Source organism: Ornithodoros turicata, chromosome 7 (assembly GCF_037126465.1).
Source record: "Ornithodoros turicata isolate Travis chromosome 7, ASM3712646v1, whole genome shotgun sequence".
Taxonomy (NCBI): Eukaryota; Metazoa; Arthropoda; class Arachnida; order Ixodida; family Argasidae; genus Ornithodoros; species Ornithodoros turicata.
The window spans coordinates 53,104,135-53,118,712 of record NC_088207.1 but is presented as its reverse complement, the minus strand read 5'-3'; the positions used below and the strand labels follow the sequence as shown (position 1 = coordinate 53,118,712).

The 14,578-nt window shown below is 45.0% G+C and overlaps 1 protein-coding gene across 1 annotated transcript; it reads left to right on the top strand.

Moving 5' to 3' along the window:
* The first annotated feature begins 1,369 nt into the window (after positions 1–1,369).
* On the top strand, positions 1,370–13,210 carry LOC135400088 (ras-related and estrogen-regulated growth inhibitor-like protein). The gene is made up of 3 exons (XM_064631828.1): positions 1,370–1,555; positions 10,310–10,443; positions 10,564–13,210. Exons 1-3 carry the CDS (start codon positions 1,486–1,488, stop codon positions 10,987–10,989), a joined length of 630 nt encoding a protein of 209 aa, XP_064487898.1. The 5' UTR covers positions 1,370–1,485; the 3' UTR covers positions 10,990–13,210.
* The last annotated feature ends 1,368 nt before the right edge of the window (positions 13,211–14,578 follow it).

The window sequence follows — 14,578 nt, the reverse complement described above, 5'->3', positions numbered from 1 at the left end:
GCTCCGTCTCGCCTTTTTCCTTGGACATTGAAAGAAATTCGTTCCGCCGTGATGAACCTGATTTCATCGATCTGTTTCGTCGAAATCACGCAAGATGTATATATAAATAAAGACGGCGGTATAATACAGATAACGTTAGCAAATTAGCAAATTAGCAAACGAAAACAACAAAATAGGTTTGCACGAACTGTGCCCGTAGGCTTGCACAGAAGTGTCACGTATAGCCATTGCACTCAAGAATGTTCACCTTGAACACTACGATAGGAGTTTGGAGTACCACCAATTTTCAGTTCCGGCCAAAAGCGAGATCTTAATGACATTGACGCGTGTTTGTGGTTTATCCCATTAATTTGTATTGCAGACGACGGATGCATGTCATTTCATTGGCAGGTTCATACGAGGCCGAGCGTCTATAGGCGTTGGCTGTTTACGAGAATGCAGGATTGCAACGACGATATTTGCGGGAAACCAAACTCATTTTATAGCGTAAATTTACGCGTAAATTTCGATTTACTTCGACGTCCCTGGTCAGCAATTGGTGTGCAATTTACCGCTCAGCATTCGAGAAAAATCTGCAAGACAAAATAAAACTAGAGAGACTTCAAAACATTTTCCGGGTTCCCTCGTTTTGTCCAGATAAATGTCGCTACGGCTCCCCATATGAAGTAGGGCATATAGGAACAACGGACCTCCACCAAGCCAAAATCCTTCGTCGGTTTCAAGCTGCTTCTATAATGCAACGGTCTCACTGTGGTTTACAACACTTCATTTTAATACGGAGGTAGCAGCAGGTTTTCTTTTTCAGCTGCTGAATAAATAAAGAAAATTCTGGGAACACATGCACCACATCAAAATGAAAGGAAATGATATTGTGAGGCACATATATGTGCATTTCTTAAACATTTAAATTGGATATTGGGCACGTAAATATTTTTATCCTTTCGGCTTAGCTGCCATGTTGATATTCGCGACGCACATATCAGGACGAGAGACTTCCGCAAAATCCTCCCGAACCATTGCAATAGTAACAACAGTAAGCCCTCAAGGCAGAAGTCTGCTTTATCAAAGTCGCACACGCGTAGAGCGAGAGCGCACATGTCTTCAAGGCCCAAACCGCTTCGCCTATAGATCCAAACAGGTAAGAAGCAAGAAATGGGCGAACATTTCCCGAAAGCGGAACTCAAAAACCACGCGCATCAAAACCGCACGCGCGCTCGTGCCGCTGTCCATACAAAATCGTCTAACGACTTCATTCAAAGCGCACGTGGGGTCCGATTAGCCGTCATTGGCCTGAACTGGACACCACGTGACGGCCAGCGCCATCACGTGGGGAGCGGAGAGTATAAAGTCGGCGTGGGCGCAACTTGGAGAGAAGACGCGTTGTTTCTCACTGCGCTTCGCTCGTGATCGCAGTAGTGGTCGCTGTACACTGTGGTCAGTCGTTTTTCTCCCGGGCTTTGGACTGTGTTTTCGCCTCGCCCTAAGATGACGCACAAGAACGGGATTTCACCCATTCGTGTTATGGTGCTCGGAAGCAGAAGTGTTGGGAAATCAGGTGAGGAGCTGTCAATGTTTATTTGTGCAATCGCTTTTTACAATGAGCCGAGGTCGAGTATCTTGTTCGATGCGGCGCAAACGCACGGGGGAGGATGCACTCTTAGATCAAGGACGTGCGGAGTATTTACCTTTCGATTTCTTTGCGGGCAGCTTTCTGGAGGTCCATAAAATTTTCAGTCGTCGCTCCGGGGAATGCGAGACGAGTTTCCGAATAATTTGCTTCGTTCAGTAAATGACAATTTTATGTTGCTGTCATTTTACGAAGGCAAATTGTGGCGTATTATTCATTTCCCGCTTACGCACAAACCTGAACTTCTCGCAGTGTTGCACATTCGGAGAAGAAGAAGCAACAGATTATGTCGGAGGAAAGTGTTGCAGTGCATCATTGTACCTTACACGAATTGGTGTAAACTACAATTATGATTTGCACAACGCTTCGACTCAGTTTTATCATCTGTTGCAATACAATTAGCTTCCTTTCTTTCCATTTATTTTCCTAGGACTGTCTGCAATAATCCAATTCTTGAGCTTTTCCTAACTTTATCCATCTTCATATTTTCCTACCTAACTCCTAACCTTACTTTTCGCGCTTTTTCCGGTCCGAGCAAGTTCACGGCCATTGCAAGGGCAGACAAGCAACCCACAAACTCGCGTACAAAGTCTGTCTCAGCCAGTAGCAGTGTAACGTTCAAAGTCTAGCCGTGCAAACCGAAACAAGGGCCGCGCCGACCAGCTGTGTTGCAGTCAGCCTCCGGCAGGTGGCGCTAAGCACGCGCACCCTCGCAGATGGGATGTTGTTTTGTGTCGTCTGCTCGGTCGGAAGGGGCCCAGCTGGTGCGTTTTTGAGTGCGGGAACTAACAATTACAGAGGGGCCGTCCTTCAATAAGGTGGCAGGGGGTCACCATAGATACTTGACAGGGTGTAGGCAAGTTCAGGGGTCTCCCCTCTGTTATTACGGCTTTTCAGCAGCAATCCCGCTATCGTAGTAGCTCCGGGCATTCTTTTTGTTGGTTGGTTTCGTCTCTTTAAAGGGGCTGGGGAACCTGTATTTGGGGAACCGAGACCATGTGGTCAACCTTCGTGGTAGTAGCAGGTGGCGGTGTGTTGCTTCGGTTGTTCTTGTCCACTCCGAGATTTACGGTGTAGCTGTTTCTGTACATTGTAGAAGGAGGCTATGTTAATCTAGCAGGGAACCGTGTACACCGACGTTGCTGTTGTTGTTGCCGTCGAACTTCATTAAGTGCTGCGTTTTGTTACGTATGGTACGTATACGTTATCACAGTTACTCAATGTACAATCGGTAAACTATCATAATTGCTGATAACTCCGTTCCACGTAATTAATTTGTCGCATCGGTGCTTCGTGCTAGCTTCAAGAAAAAGTACACATGCAGTGTTGCTAGAGGAAGCGAAAGTATAATACACAATATATACTGTTACCGGGCACAAGCCAGCCGCACATGTATTGACATCGGCGCAGGTGACACAGATTATCTCACTCACCCAAATGCTGCTTTCTATCCGGTTCATTTTATCGTCATTGTACAACAGCCAGAATGACACACGGCTGCTAACGAGATCAGGAAGGGAAAAACAGAACAAAAAGCAAAAAAGGAGACCCGGCAACATTGAACCACCGTCTGCTGCTGCTGCTACTGTGCGACAGTGGTATGGCTGGCGTCTGGAGTTCTCGCGCCTGGAGTTATTTATGTGGATAACGCCCTTCGCGAAAGAGTGGCCTTTCCTTTTGATAAAGAAGAAAAATACACAAAGGAGCTAGTAGTTATGGCACGTATAGTAGAAGGCCAGGTTGCACTGCTCGCAGAGCGCGATAAATATACCGGCTAGATGAACTGGGAGGTTTGAGACGTGGTATGGGGCTCTATATGGTTTCTTATTCATCTTTTTGTCTGGCCTGGAGTGGTCGTATGTTGCAGTATTTCTGCGAAGTGTCAAGATCTTACTCCAAGGTCAGTAGGACACCAGGTCGTCGTGGCAACATATTCATCTTCTTGGATCTGTTCTTAGACTGACTTCGTGTTCCTCGCGTTTCCCGCCTACTTTGGTGGTGTTGAGAACAGTAGTTCAGGAGTTCAAAGCCATGAGCCGAGCCAAGCCATGACGAAAGAGCGTTCAGCAACCAAAACTCTGAAGATACTGCGGGATCATGCACAATGAAGCACGAGATGTTTCTCACGTTTTCAGTTTTCAAACGTCTTTACAAAATGAGTAAAAACAATGTCAAGTTGCCGACAAGATAGTTTTTCAAAGAGAGAGAGAGAGAAAGGAAATAAGACGGTTAAGAGCATCTTTTTATTTATTAATTATAGCACTTTCGTGCATGAAACTGCACTTCTTCAGGTTCAGTCTCTCAGAGCCAGTTATAAGAAAACTGCTTCAATTTAAAAGAAACAGGCGAAACAAGTATTATGTAACAGTATGGAACTGTAATTTTCTTTTTCGCAGTGTACGAGGCTTTCTGCCACCAAAAAAAAAAAAAAAAAAAAAGAATCCCCATATCAATTATTTTCGTAGTGCTCTAAGGACAGAGATCTTGAACAACTGTCCTTAAATGTCAACAGCATCACACTTCCAAACTATCAGAGCGTTCCACCACCAATATGAGCACGACCTAGAAAAAGGCGGCGTGCAGCCCCAAATCTTCCACGTCGAAACTTTTACTTTTTCTCCTAACCACGTTTAAGCGTGCCTGCCCTGGCTGCTCTGAAACCCAGTTCACGAACCCATTTAATTTATGGCCTCATCACGCTAGCCCATCGACAAAATATAGACTAGGTTACCGGCACCCAAAAAAAAGTGTGATGCGGACCACCTAAGGTGGGCACGGTGCCGTGCTCGGGATCTTCTCGCGAGATGTTATATTAGACACGTACTATACATCGCACGGGGCAACAACATGCTGCACCCCTTCATTTCGAGCGCCAATTACGGAATCTCGGTTCGAAACAGATCAACCCGCGTGTAATTCATTGGATGTTGACGATGCCGGCGAAACGTCCGTAACGGATTACCACCGTGTTGTGCGCCGCATACTAAGCACGTATATAGTTTGGAAGTGGTTTCACTGTGGTAGCTGCGGGGTTCGTGGAATCATTAGGAACGAAATTCGAAGCGCCATTGCTGGAGTTGAAGTGACACCTAGATTTACGGTGCTGGGAGCGAGTAACTGGGGCGGTGCTGAACGTGGATTAAGATAGGGTCGATTTATGTCGCGGGGATTTTAATGGGAAGGGATTAGTTGGCGAGTTGAAGGCTCGAGAAACCGAGACCGTGTTCCAGGGGGAGCTAAATGTCACCTATATTTACGTGTTCTTTCGGAAAATACCTATCGTCGGAAGGTTAAAGTAACGCAGAAAAGCGATGTAAAGTAATAGGGACCATTATTTAAAAAAAAATAATTTGTGATAAACCGCTTTTTTAGCTAATAGTGGAAGAGAGTAGAAATCACAGATAAATGAAGGAGTACCTTCATTTATCTGTGCTGTTGTCTGCATCATTCTGTACTGTACGAATGTTACATAGTGACTGTTCCGGATCATCAGATTCTTGAAGATAAGTGCACTTCCTACAAGTCGTGTGGCATTCGGTTAACTCGCTTCAAGCAGCAGAACCAAAACTACAGCACGCTGTACAACAGAAAAAATAAATAAAAATGAAATATATATATATATATATATATAGGTACTAACAAAATATGAGGCAGACAACGAAGATGTAGGAAGTAGAAAAAGGGGGAGTTATTTATTTACTAGTGGAAAGTTAAGGGGGAAGTCAACGTTGCGGCGGAAGCTCCGCCTTCAAGGCGGAGCTTCCGCCGCAACGTTGACTTCCCCCTTAACTTTCCACTAGTAAATAAATAACTCCCCCTTTTTCTACTTCCTACATCTTCGTTGTCTGCCTCATATTTTGTTAGCACCTATTTAATTTCGCGGTCGCCCGAACCCCTTTCTTCCAGTATATATATATATATATATATATATATATATATATATATATATATTAGGCCACCGCTAATTTCACTCTATAATAACTTTGCCACGTACTACCTGGTACTAAGGACTAGAATAATGCACCCAACCGTTTGGGGGCCCCCAAAGGAAATAAGAAGTCATCACTGCGCGGGCCAAGATCCCAACCAGTGTCTTGCGCAATGCGCAGTCTGTGTGCAATGGGCCGTCTGTGGGCCCCCAAAGCGCCTTTGGGTACACCCTATTAGAGCACTCTCTCTCCCCTTGAGTTTGAGGCTCTATATGTACCGTAAAAGTGACCTCTCGCCAAAGAGTAACGGTGGATACCCTTTGGGAGGAAGGAACGGCTATGTAAACGGTGCTGCTGCTGCTGCACTGTTGCCTTCTGCAAACAAAAGCAAGGAGCAGAGCTGCCATCATAAATCTTGTTGCAGCTTTTACGACAGGTGATATTTACCAGTAGAAGGCGGCCCAATGTCTCGGTCACTGCATGGCAAGCGGTCAGGTTCACTGCTCGCTCTTTCGCTGATTTTAACGACCGCACTGCGTGGATTCTCTTCTGGCGCTCCTTTTTTTTTTTTTAAAAAAAAAAGGCGGACTCGGTCTCGAGCCGTATTTGTTAAAGGGGCACTAAAGTCTAAAAATTTATCCCCGTGGAATGAGAGATGCAGTTACCTTTACATAAACACAAAAAGGGCGGGAATTATCCGATGAGTCGTTCATGATTTATGCTCGATAGAAAAAAAAAAAAACAAAAAAAAAACGCAATTTAAGCTTTCTCTCTCCCTCTCCTTCCGAAGAAGCGCGACAATGCGGAGAGGCCCCGGATTGGTCTCCTCTCCTCAAACTATCCCCCGTTATATGATTGGACAAATCGCTTGCGGAGGACCAATGAGAGGGCGCTCCGCATTGTCGGCCTTCTTTAGAAAAAGAGGGAGAGGGCGAATCGAGTTTTTTTATTGCTGGAACCAAGATCGCGGACGATGACACCACACAGATGCACTGTTAACTCTCAGCTATAAATGTATATAAGTCATAATATTTGTCATTAAACGCGTACAGCAACGTAATGTGAGGTAATTACGTCCACGACTTCTGAAATGTTGAAATGTGAAAACTGAAACGTGACAGAGAAATACGTTGCCGCCGTGGTCTTGCTAAAGGGGAGAGAGAGAGAGAGAGATACATGATGACGATGATATGCAGAATTGATTCATGATTACCGCTCTGAAAGGCAGTCTTCACCACATAACACGCACAGCCAAATGTCATTCAGAACGATACACTCTTAAAAATGAACTTCACCACATAGCACGCTCCTAGCCAACCACCACCCAGAATGACAACGTTCTCGCCCTAGATTTGTTGAAAACGGGAGGAGGAGCCTATTTTGTGCTCATTATGCACGGCACAAAATAGGCTCCTCCTCCCGTTTTCAACAAATCAGGGGCGAGAACGTTGTCATTCGGGATGGTGGTTGGCTAGGAGCGTGCTATGTGGTGAAGTTCATTTTTAAGGCCATGTCACTTCGAGACTGGGAGGTACCCGGGTTCGAATCCCGGTGCCGGCTGTGCTGTCTGGGGTTTTTCCTGGGTTTTCCTCAGACGCTTTCAGACATATGTCGGCACAGTTCCCTTAGAAGTCGGCCCAGGACGCGCATTTCCCCAGGGCGTGAGTCGTGACGTTGCCCACATACGTGAGGCCGACAACGGCAAGCCCTATCACCACCACCACCACCACCATCATTTTTAAGAGTGTATTGTCGGGTGTGAGTGACGGGTGTCATCAGGCACTGTGCAAAACGTTTCACGGCATACAACGTGCGAAAGCAGCGGAACCTAATCGGATCAGAATCCGTAAGCACGTTATCAAATGAGTAGACCTCTCACCACTCTTGTTACGTAAGCCTATACTGTGGCGAATAAAAGAATCCTAAGCGTTCAGCAGTGAAAAGGCAGTCTACTCCTGGAAAAAAAATTATCGCGTCATTATAGCTGTCGTGTCTGGGCGAGAACTTGTTGCAACAGCATCGTGAAAGGTCCTGCCCAGCAACCGTGCTTCCAAAAAAGAGAACGGAAAGAACAGAAAATAATATCTAAATAAACGTAAAATAATCACGATAATAATCACGATATATGCCTATAGCCTGAGGTGGTACAGCTTCAAAGTTACGTGCTTACGCAAAAGCCTATGTTTGTGAGCATAACTGAGGTTACGCTAAAGGGATTACACTTAAGACTGCACACTAACAAAATATAAGATTCAGGCAGAGCATGGGTAAAAACATGGACACCTTTATGTAAACAATTAGAAAGCGGTTTATGGATAGGCTCGTAAAAAAATTGACTGCTAAAAAGGATTCTGTGATGGAGTTTATATAATGTTAATGCACGCAGTATAATCTTCTTCATTCTGAAGACAATCTGTAGCGTACAAAATGGCGACCCTAACGTTTCTGGAATCTGCCTTCGTTGCCCTTAATCTGGTTCCCGTTCTATATACCGAGCATGGTAGCGTCTCCTGCAAGTTACGTAACGGGTACACAATCTTCAAACAACAACCAACATACCATAGCAGAACAGGCAAATACGAAAACAAAAAGTTGCATCATGCCCATCATGTTATTCAATGCACTCGAGCAAGAAGAACAAACAGCAGAGACCATCGGGCTAAAAATACCCACGTATACCAGACAACATGTGTATGTAAAAAAGTAAAAAAAAAGATGAGGAGATAAAAAATACGAAATGGAGAAACCTACCATTTTCAAGTGCAGCCATCTTCTTTTACTGCTATGGAAAACTTATCGATGCAGAAAGCACGCAGCCGTATAATAGCAGAGCGCAGCCTGTTGAAAACAAAAAGAAAAAAAAAAGTTTTATTTACGACGTGTGAGACGCATCAGCACAACAGCTCCTCCTCTTCAAATCGCCCATGGGACGCCCAAAAAAGAAACAGAAAACAGTAGTTGAAATAAAACGGGCGGAATTTCAGACGGGGGGAAAGTATCGTGAAGTGCACTGTCCTGACCCCTACGAAGATGGCGCAAACAGTGGAGGCGGCTCACTTGAGATCCATCAACACTTAACCGTTTGGGTAGGCCAGGTGTCTTTCCTATATAGCGGTCCGTGAAAAAATAAAAAATAAATAAAAAAATGTAACAGCTTGTAAGAATGAAAAATGGTTGCATGATCACAGGCGTGCATGCCGGCAGAACGATATCGGGAACAATCTGTCTTGTAGCACGGACACGTTAGGCATTTTGGGTGCCGCACTCGAGACCGCCATTATGGTACACGGCTCGTTTGAAGTTCAAATTCGAGTGCCTTTGAAGTTAGAGGAGAATTAGGTGTTCGTGCATGCACTTCTCTGCTCCAGAGCGATTAACAGCGAACAACTCAGCTGCCTTCCTCTGTATGACCATAAGAGATGATACGAATTGCGTTGTTTGTCGCTAGGCAACAGACTATAGAGTATCTCAACTAGGAACGGTATGGACTACGTCTTCATATTTTTCTTGAACACTTCAAACCCTATGGTACCACTTAGAACAGCTCTATGTGAGACAGCAATAAAATGGCATAGCATAAGCATAAACAGTATGTTTATGCTTAGAGTACATAAACTAGAGTACATAAACAGTATGTTTATGCTTGGTGGTGTTGGTCCTTCTTTCGATACACATAAAGAACTGATACCCAAAGCATACGATAAACGCGACATAGCATAGTGTTTATGCTATGTCATGTTTGTCATATGCTCGGGTATCACTTTTGACGTATCTCGAAAGAAGGGGCAAACACTACCTGTATAGCGTTGATGGAGGCCAAACTTTTCTCCACGTTCTAATTTTTCATTCCATATTTCCTACCTAGCATCTGTCTCACCTTTTTTTCCTTTTTTCTGTGTGTGTACATCACTCCTGCTTCAACAGGAAGACGTACTTTAACGACCCGTCGCAAAATTACCAACAAAAAGATGGAGATGAAATGTCTCTAGCGATCGAGTCTGATACGAGGAACGTGGGAGCTATATAGTCAACCACTCGAACCGCTAGCCGTTAGGCGGCCACATGATGTGCTGGCGAAGGTGAGGGGGGGGGGGGGGGTGGAGAAGGTGGCCTTGAAGGTAAATCACTTTCTGCCATCCGTCATCGGCCAACGGTACAGGGTACAGCTGAGCAGCGGCGAGCGACGGCTTCCCATGGCCGTCGCGCCGCCTTTTCTCGGTCGGCCCTGCCGACACCACCCGCCGACTCGCCGCAGTCGGTCTCTCGATGGAGAAATGCGATAGAAGCTGTCCTCTCTCATCAGTAAAAGTATTTGGACGGGAAGGAAAAGGCCTTTTCGCGGAATGTTTAGCTCTTGTTACAGTTCCAACCGTTGTTGTTCTGCTGGCGAGTTTCTTTTCTTTTTTTTGTTTTTTTGTATATACATATTAACAAACACTCGATATACATGTTGCTAAAAGCACATTGGAGGTCCCTTCGACTTGTTGGAGTCTTGTTGTTGTCGTCGTCGTCATCTTTCTGTCTGTGAATACCTTCTGAAATATTTATACATTCTGTGTTTGGGACTTCAAACACAAAATAGTGGATAAACAATGGCCGTGACGCTCGGACTCATAGGGCGACTTGTTTTTAAAACAGCTTGTTCCACTGTAGAGCGCAAAGTCTGCGTGCCCCAAGTGAATTTAGAGTTGATAAAAGCTTCGCGCCTTTTCTTTGAAGTGTCGCTAAAATCAAATCTTCTTCTCTTTCCCAGCTGTGACAGTGAGGTTCCTGACCAGGAGGTTCATCAGTGAGTACAGTTCCATGAAGGACCTGCTCTACAGGCACACGGTCCTTGTTGATAACCGTCCTTGTGAACTTGAGATCCTGGACACCTCCAGATATCAGGTATGCTTGACATTCTACGCTTTCTTGTATGAAAAAAAAACTCAAAATAAAGTTGTTGCTGTTGTTATCAGCTTTGACCACGCAGAATGATTGTAACGATCTTATACAATTCTTTTGCAGGACGACAAACTTCCACAAGACAAGCTCAACTGGGCAGACGCCTTCGTCATCATCTACAGCATCGAAGACCGCTGGAGCTTCGAGGAGGCGTCCCTATGTCTACGACAGTTGCAGCATGGCTTCAGTCCTGCCATACTGGTGGCAAACAAGAGAGATTTGGCACACGTGCGGCAGGTCGACGTCGACGACGGCCGCGAACTCTCCCTGCAGTGCCACTGCCAGTTTTACGAAGTCTCCGCTGCCGACAGCTACACGGGCGTCAGCATAGCCTTCCAGAGTGTCCTGCGTGAGGTTCTCGCCGTCAAGATTCTCAGGTCGCTGCCCATCAGGCGACGTCTCAGTGTCGTCACTGTCTCCAAAATGCTGGGTGCCGTCTTCGGCAAGAATGGAAAGCGACAGAAGAAAAGGCCGTCGTTGTCATTCTAAGCGGGGTGGTGCAGAGACTGTGATACCGGGACAGAAACCGTGTGACTTAATCCGTTACAGGAATTGAGGGTACAATGATGGACAAGCAGAAATGCGTTTTGGAAACTTTGTGCCATTGAGGTCTTGTGCGGTGGGGCATGTTTCCAGTGGATGCCCTTCGAATAATACACGACTTGAATGGAGGTTTGAGAGGATGAGAGGAGATGCTCAGGGGATTCAGTTGTAAAGGTTCGCTGTCACTGAAGACGAAGACACAGTATTGAAGAAGATTTGTATTCGTGTAGACTACTGCAAACGTCAATTGAATCTTCCGCGAAAATTGTTAATGCCTGACAGAAATGATCACGCATATGCGCTCATGTATATCATAGCATGCAGTGTCACTGTTGGTACCTATTTGTGCTTTCCCAGCGAGCGCCCTCCTCCTCAATGTTCCACACCTTTGCTTTGTGGATGTCAAGTGCAAATGGGTCTCATTGTTAACATATAGGTTATTAAGTGGTCACTGAGGTCGATAGGAAACGTCAAGTACAGGGTGAGTTGAAAAAAAAATGTAAGAGAGAGAGCCGCACAGCTCTGTCGATTGTTTTTTTTTTTTTTTAACTGGCCCTTTATTTTTGTCGATTTCAGTGGATGACCATAAGCCTTCTGTCTCCATTGTGTCGAAAATAATACCGTTTGTGCTCACATGCACGTGCACGACAGCGAGGGAAATATTCCTGGACGTCAGCTTTCGGATGAAGTAACATGATCGGTACTAAAGAGTATGATGAGGATATTTTTCTTTTATTTCCAATCCAATCCAATCCAGTATGATGAGGAAAAATCGTGACACCTGCAGCTTTATGAATTGACCTTAAACGGAATTTTGATTCCTATTGTTTTCCCGTGTAACCTAAATGAGGAAACGTGTAAACTAAAAAAACCTAGGATTTTCACGTGACAATTATTATTAGTGGTCGTAAATTGAATTATTGATTAGTGTCATTGATATCCAACGTAAAAACAGGCGCGATATATTTGACCATTCATACCATCAAACCGTACCTTCACTCATTGTTGCGTCGAAATTTTTTCTTGTTTAGTCTCATTATTTATGACTTTCATCCCAATGTGTGTACATTTTCTGACGATATTGGCATGGCTACCTTATCAGGAAGCTCTAGTCGCCCCCCATCGACATCCTTCCACTTCATCTTCTCAGCTGCTGGCAATATATCGGCAATATCTGTCCAATACATGCTTGTGAGCAGTCTTGTGAGCAACCGTCATCCCTCAAGCTTCAGTGATGACTAGTAACTGAAAAAAAAAAAAAAGAGAGAAAAAGAAAAACTGAGATGACGGTAGTGAGGCTTAGCTACACCATCGTTGACATTTATTTTATTGAAAAGAGAGAGAGAGAGAGAAAAGACATTTCGTAGGAACAAACAATTGACAATTGGTAGCTTTGAAAAGCGCATTGTCTGAGTTCATGAAAACACGAAAAGCACCCAGTTTCTGCTACAATAATCTGCAAATGGCGAAACCAAAGCGCACGTATACGTCATATTTTCTCTCGTTAATGAGGATATACTAAGCTGCGTGAGTTCCTTCAAGGGGTTGTGACATTTCTACGTGCCATGGTTTGGGGGATACAAGCCCTTCAGCAGACTTGGACGTCTAGCTCTAACGTTCGAGGAGCAAGATGCTCGGGCGTTCCTATTGGTTCACACTAAGCACGTGACCTCTCCCGATGTCCAGAGCTGGACGTATATTACTCCCTTTTCTATAAAACTTGGAATGCAGGTTTAGATCGACGCGAAAAAGACCGTCTTTTATATCTATCCGGCCTGACTCGAAGTGTCGCAACCCCTTTAAGAATAATTCACACCGAACCGACGAGCTATGCTGCTGTGAATATTGCGTGGCACACATTTAACGAAGCGTGCCAACCTTTGTCTGTGATATATGCATGATGTGGAGAGAGAAACACTTTGGAAGTGTTCGAGTGTACGAATATTTATTTATAACTCATACGCAGGGCTATACGCCTGTACGTCGTCCTGTAACGCCATGTCTATACTGAACTTCCATGTGCCATACGCGAACTATGTGTTCGGTCTACTGCTACAATCACCGCCACAGAGGCGTATAGTTCCTTTCATTTTTTGATACCACACTCTGTATATTGCTCATTATGATATCAACAATAAAATATGAAAGGTGTCATGCAATGCATATACTTGGTTGTAGCGTCTGTTGATACAATGGGGAAGATCACTGCGGAGCACCATCGTATAGAGCTCACGTTACCAAGGGAACAATTTGCGTGTGCAGACGACTGCCTACATCTGCGGCGCCTTACTTTTGGAAACGCTCTGCAGTATTTCTAGCCAGCACCTGCGGTTGAGTGGTTGAGATAACCCCTACTTAACTCCTACATAATACTTAACCCCTACTTAACTCCTAGGATAACTCCTCTACTTGGCCTGACTCTTAAAAAGGGTGTACTTTAACTCCTTTTCCTTGCCACATATATCGCTCCCTTTATATTCTACTCATTATATATTCACTCCCTTCAGGGAGTGAGGAGACCCTTTAACTCCCCACTGGAGAGTAATTGTACACTCCAAAGGAAGTGATATATATGTGGCAAGGGTGTACTCTCCAAAAAGGAGTTACTGTAAACCCTTTTTTTTAAAGGAGTGATTGAGGTAACCTGCAGGTTTGTTGGAATCCGGAGTTGAGGCACCGGTTGTCACGTCTGGGTGTTTTCACTGGGGGGAGGGGGGTATGTTTATTGACAGAAAAAAAAAAGAACGAAGAAAGGAAAGGTTAGTCAGGCACAGGCGGACTTGCTATTCCTTAAAAAATAAAATATAAATTAGAGGCTGGTCGAGAGGCCGGAGGCATGGAGGAAGCGCAAGAGTATGGTCGTGACCCCCCCCCCCCCCCCCCCGCCCCCCCGCAGGTGCAGGACTGGGCCGAGCAAGGTGGCCGAAGAGAGGTTGGGATAAATACACGGTTCCGTATATAAAGTCAACCCAGGACGCCTTCAACCCGTTCCATTCCCTCTGTCTGCTGCTTGCGGAACTGGACACCAACCTATAAGCTGAACCGCAAAAAAATTAACGGCTCCGACACTTGCTTTCAATATCTTCTCACCTCACCGTGACACGTGCTATGGCGCCCACCACAGGTAGGTGCTAAGTGAGCTGCAACATTTCAGGAATGAGTTGTCGTGTGTTTTTAACTATGAAGTTCGTATTTCACTTTGACGAAACCCTGCGGAGTTTTTGCACGCCTCATATCTGCGATACCTCTATGCAAAGACTGCGTGAGACTGCCGTGCGATTATTCAATTTAAATTCGTGCGGGCGTGCACAGCATACGGCCACAGCTCTTTCGCGGTCGGATGAATGAAAGAGAAAGAAGAAGAAGAAGAAGTAAGAGAGGAAGTTGAACAAACCTTCGCTCGTCAAAATATTTTCATACCAAAACACACACAACACACACGCACGGAGAAGTATAATCAATATCGTTTAAAGCCTCTTCCTGAAAGCTCCACACATACATAACCAGGAAGGTAAATCGATGCGGAAACCTCTGT

What these genes read in the sequence shown, in the direction of transcription:
- LOC135400088 (XM_064631828.1), top strand. Translation starts at nt 1,486, where the DNA reads ATGACGCACAAGAACGGGATTTCACCCATTCGTGTTATGGTGCTCGGA. An exon ending in CAGAAGTGTTGGGAAATCAG is followed by an intron (nt 1,556 to 10,309) that starts GTGAGGAGCTGT and finishes TCTCTTTCCCAG; the next exon opens with CTGTGACAGTGAGGTTCCTG. An exon ending in TGGACACCTCCAGATATCAG is followed by an intron (nt 10,444 to 10,563) that starts GTATGCTTGACA and finishes ATTCTTTTGCAG; the next exon opens with GACGACAAACTTCCACAAGA.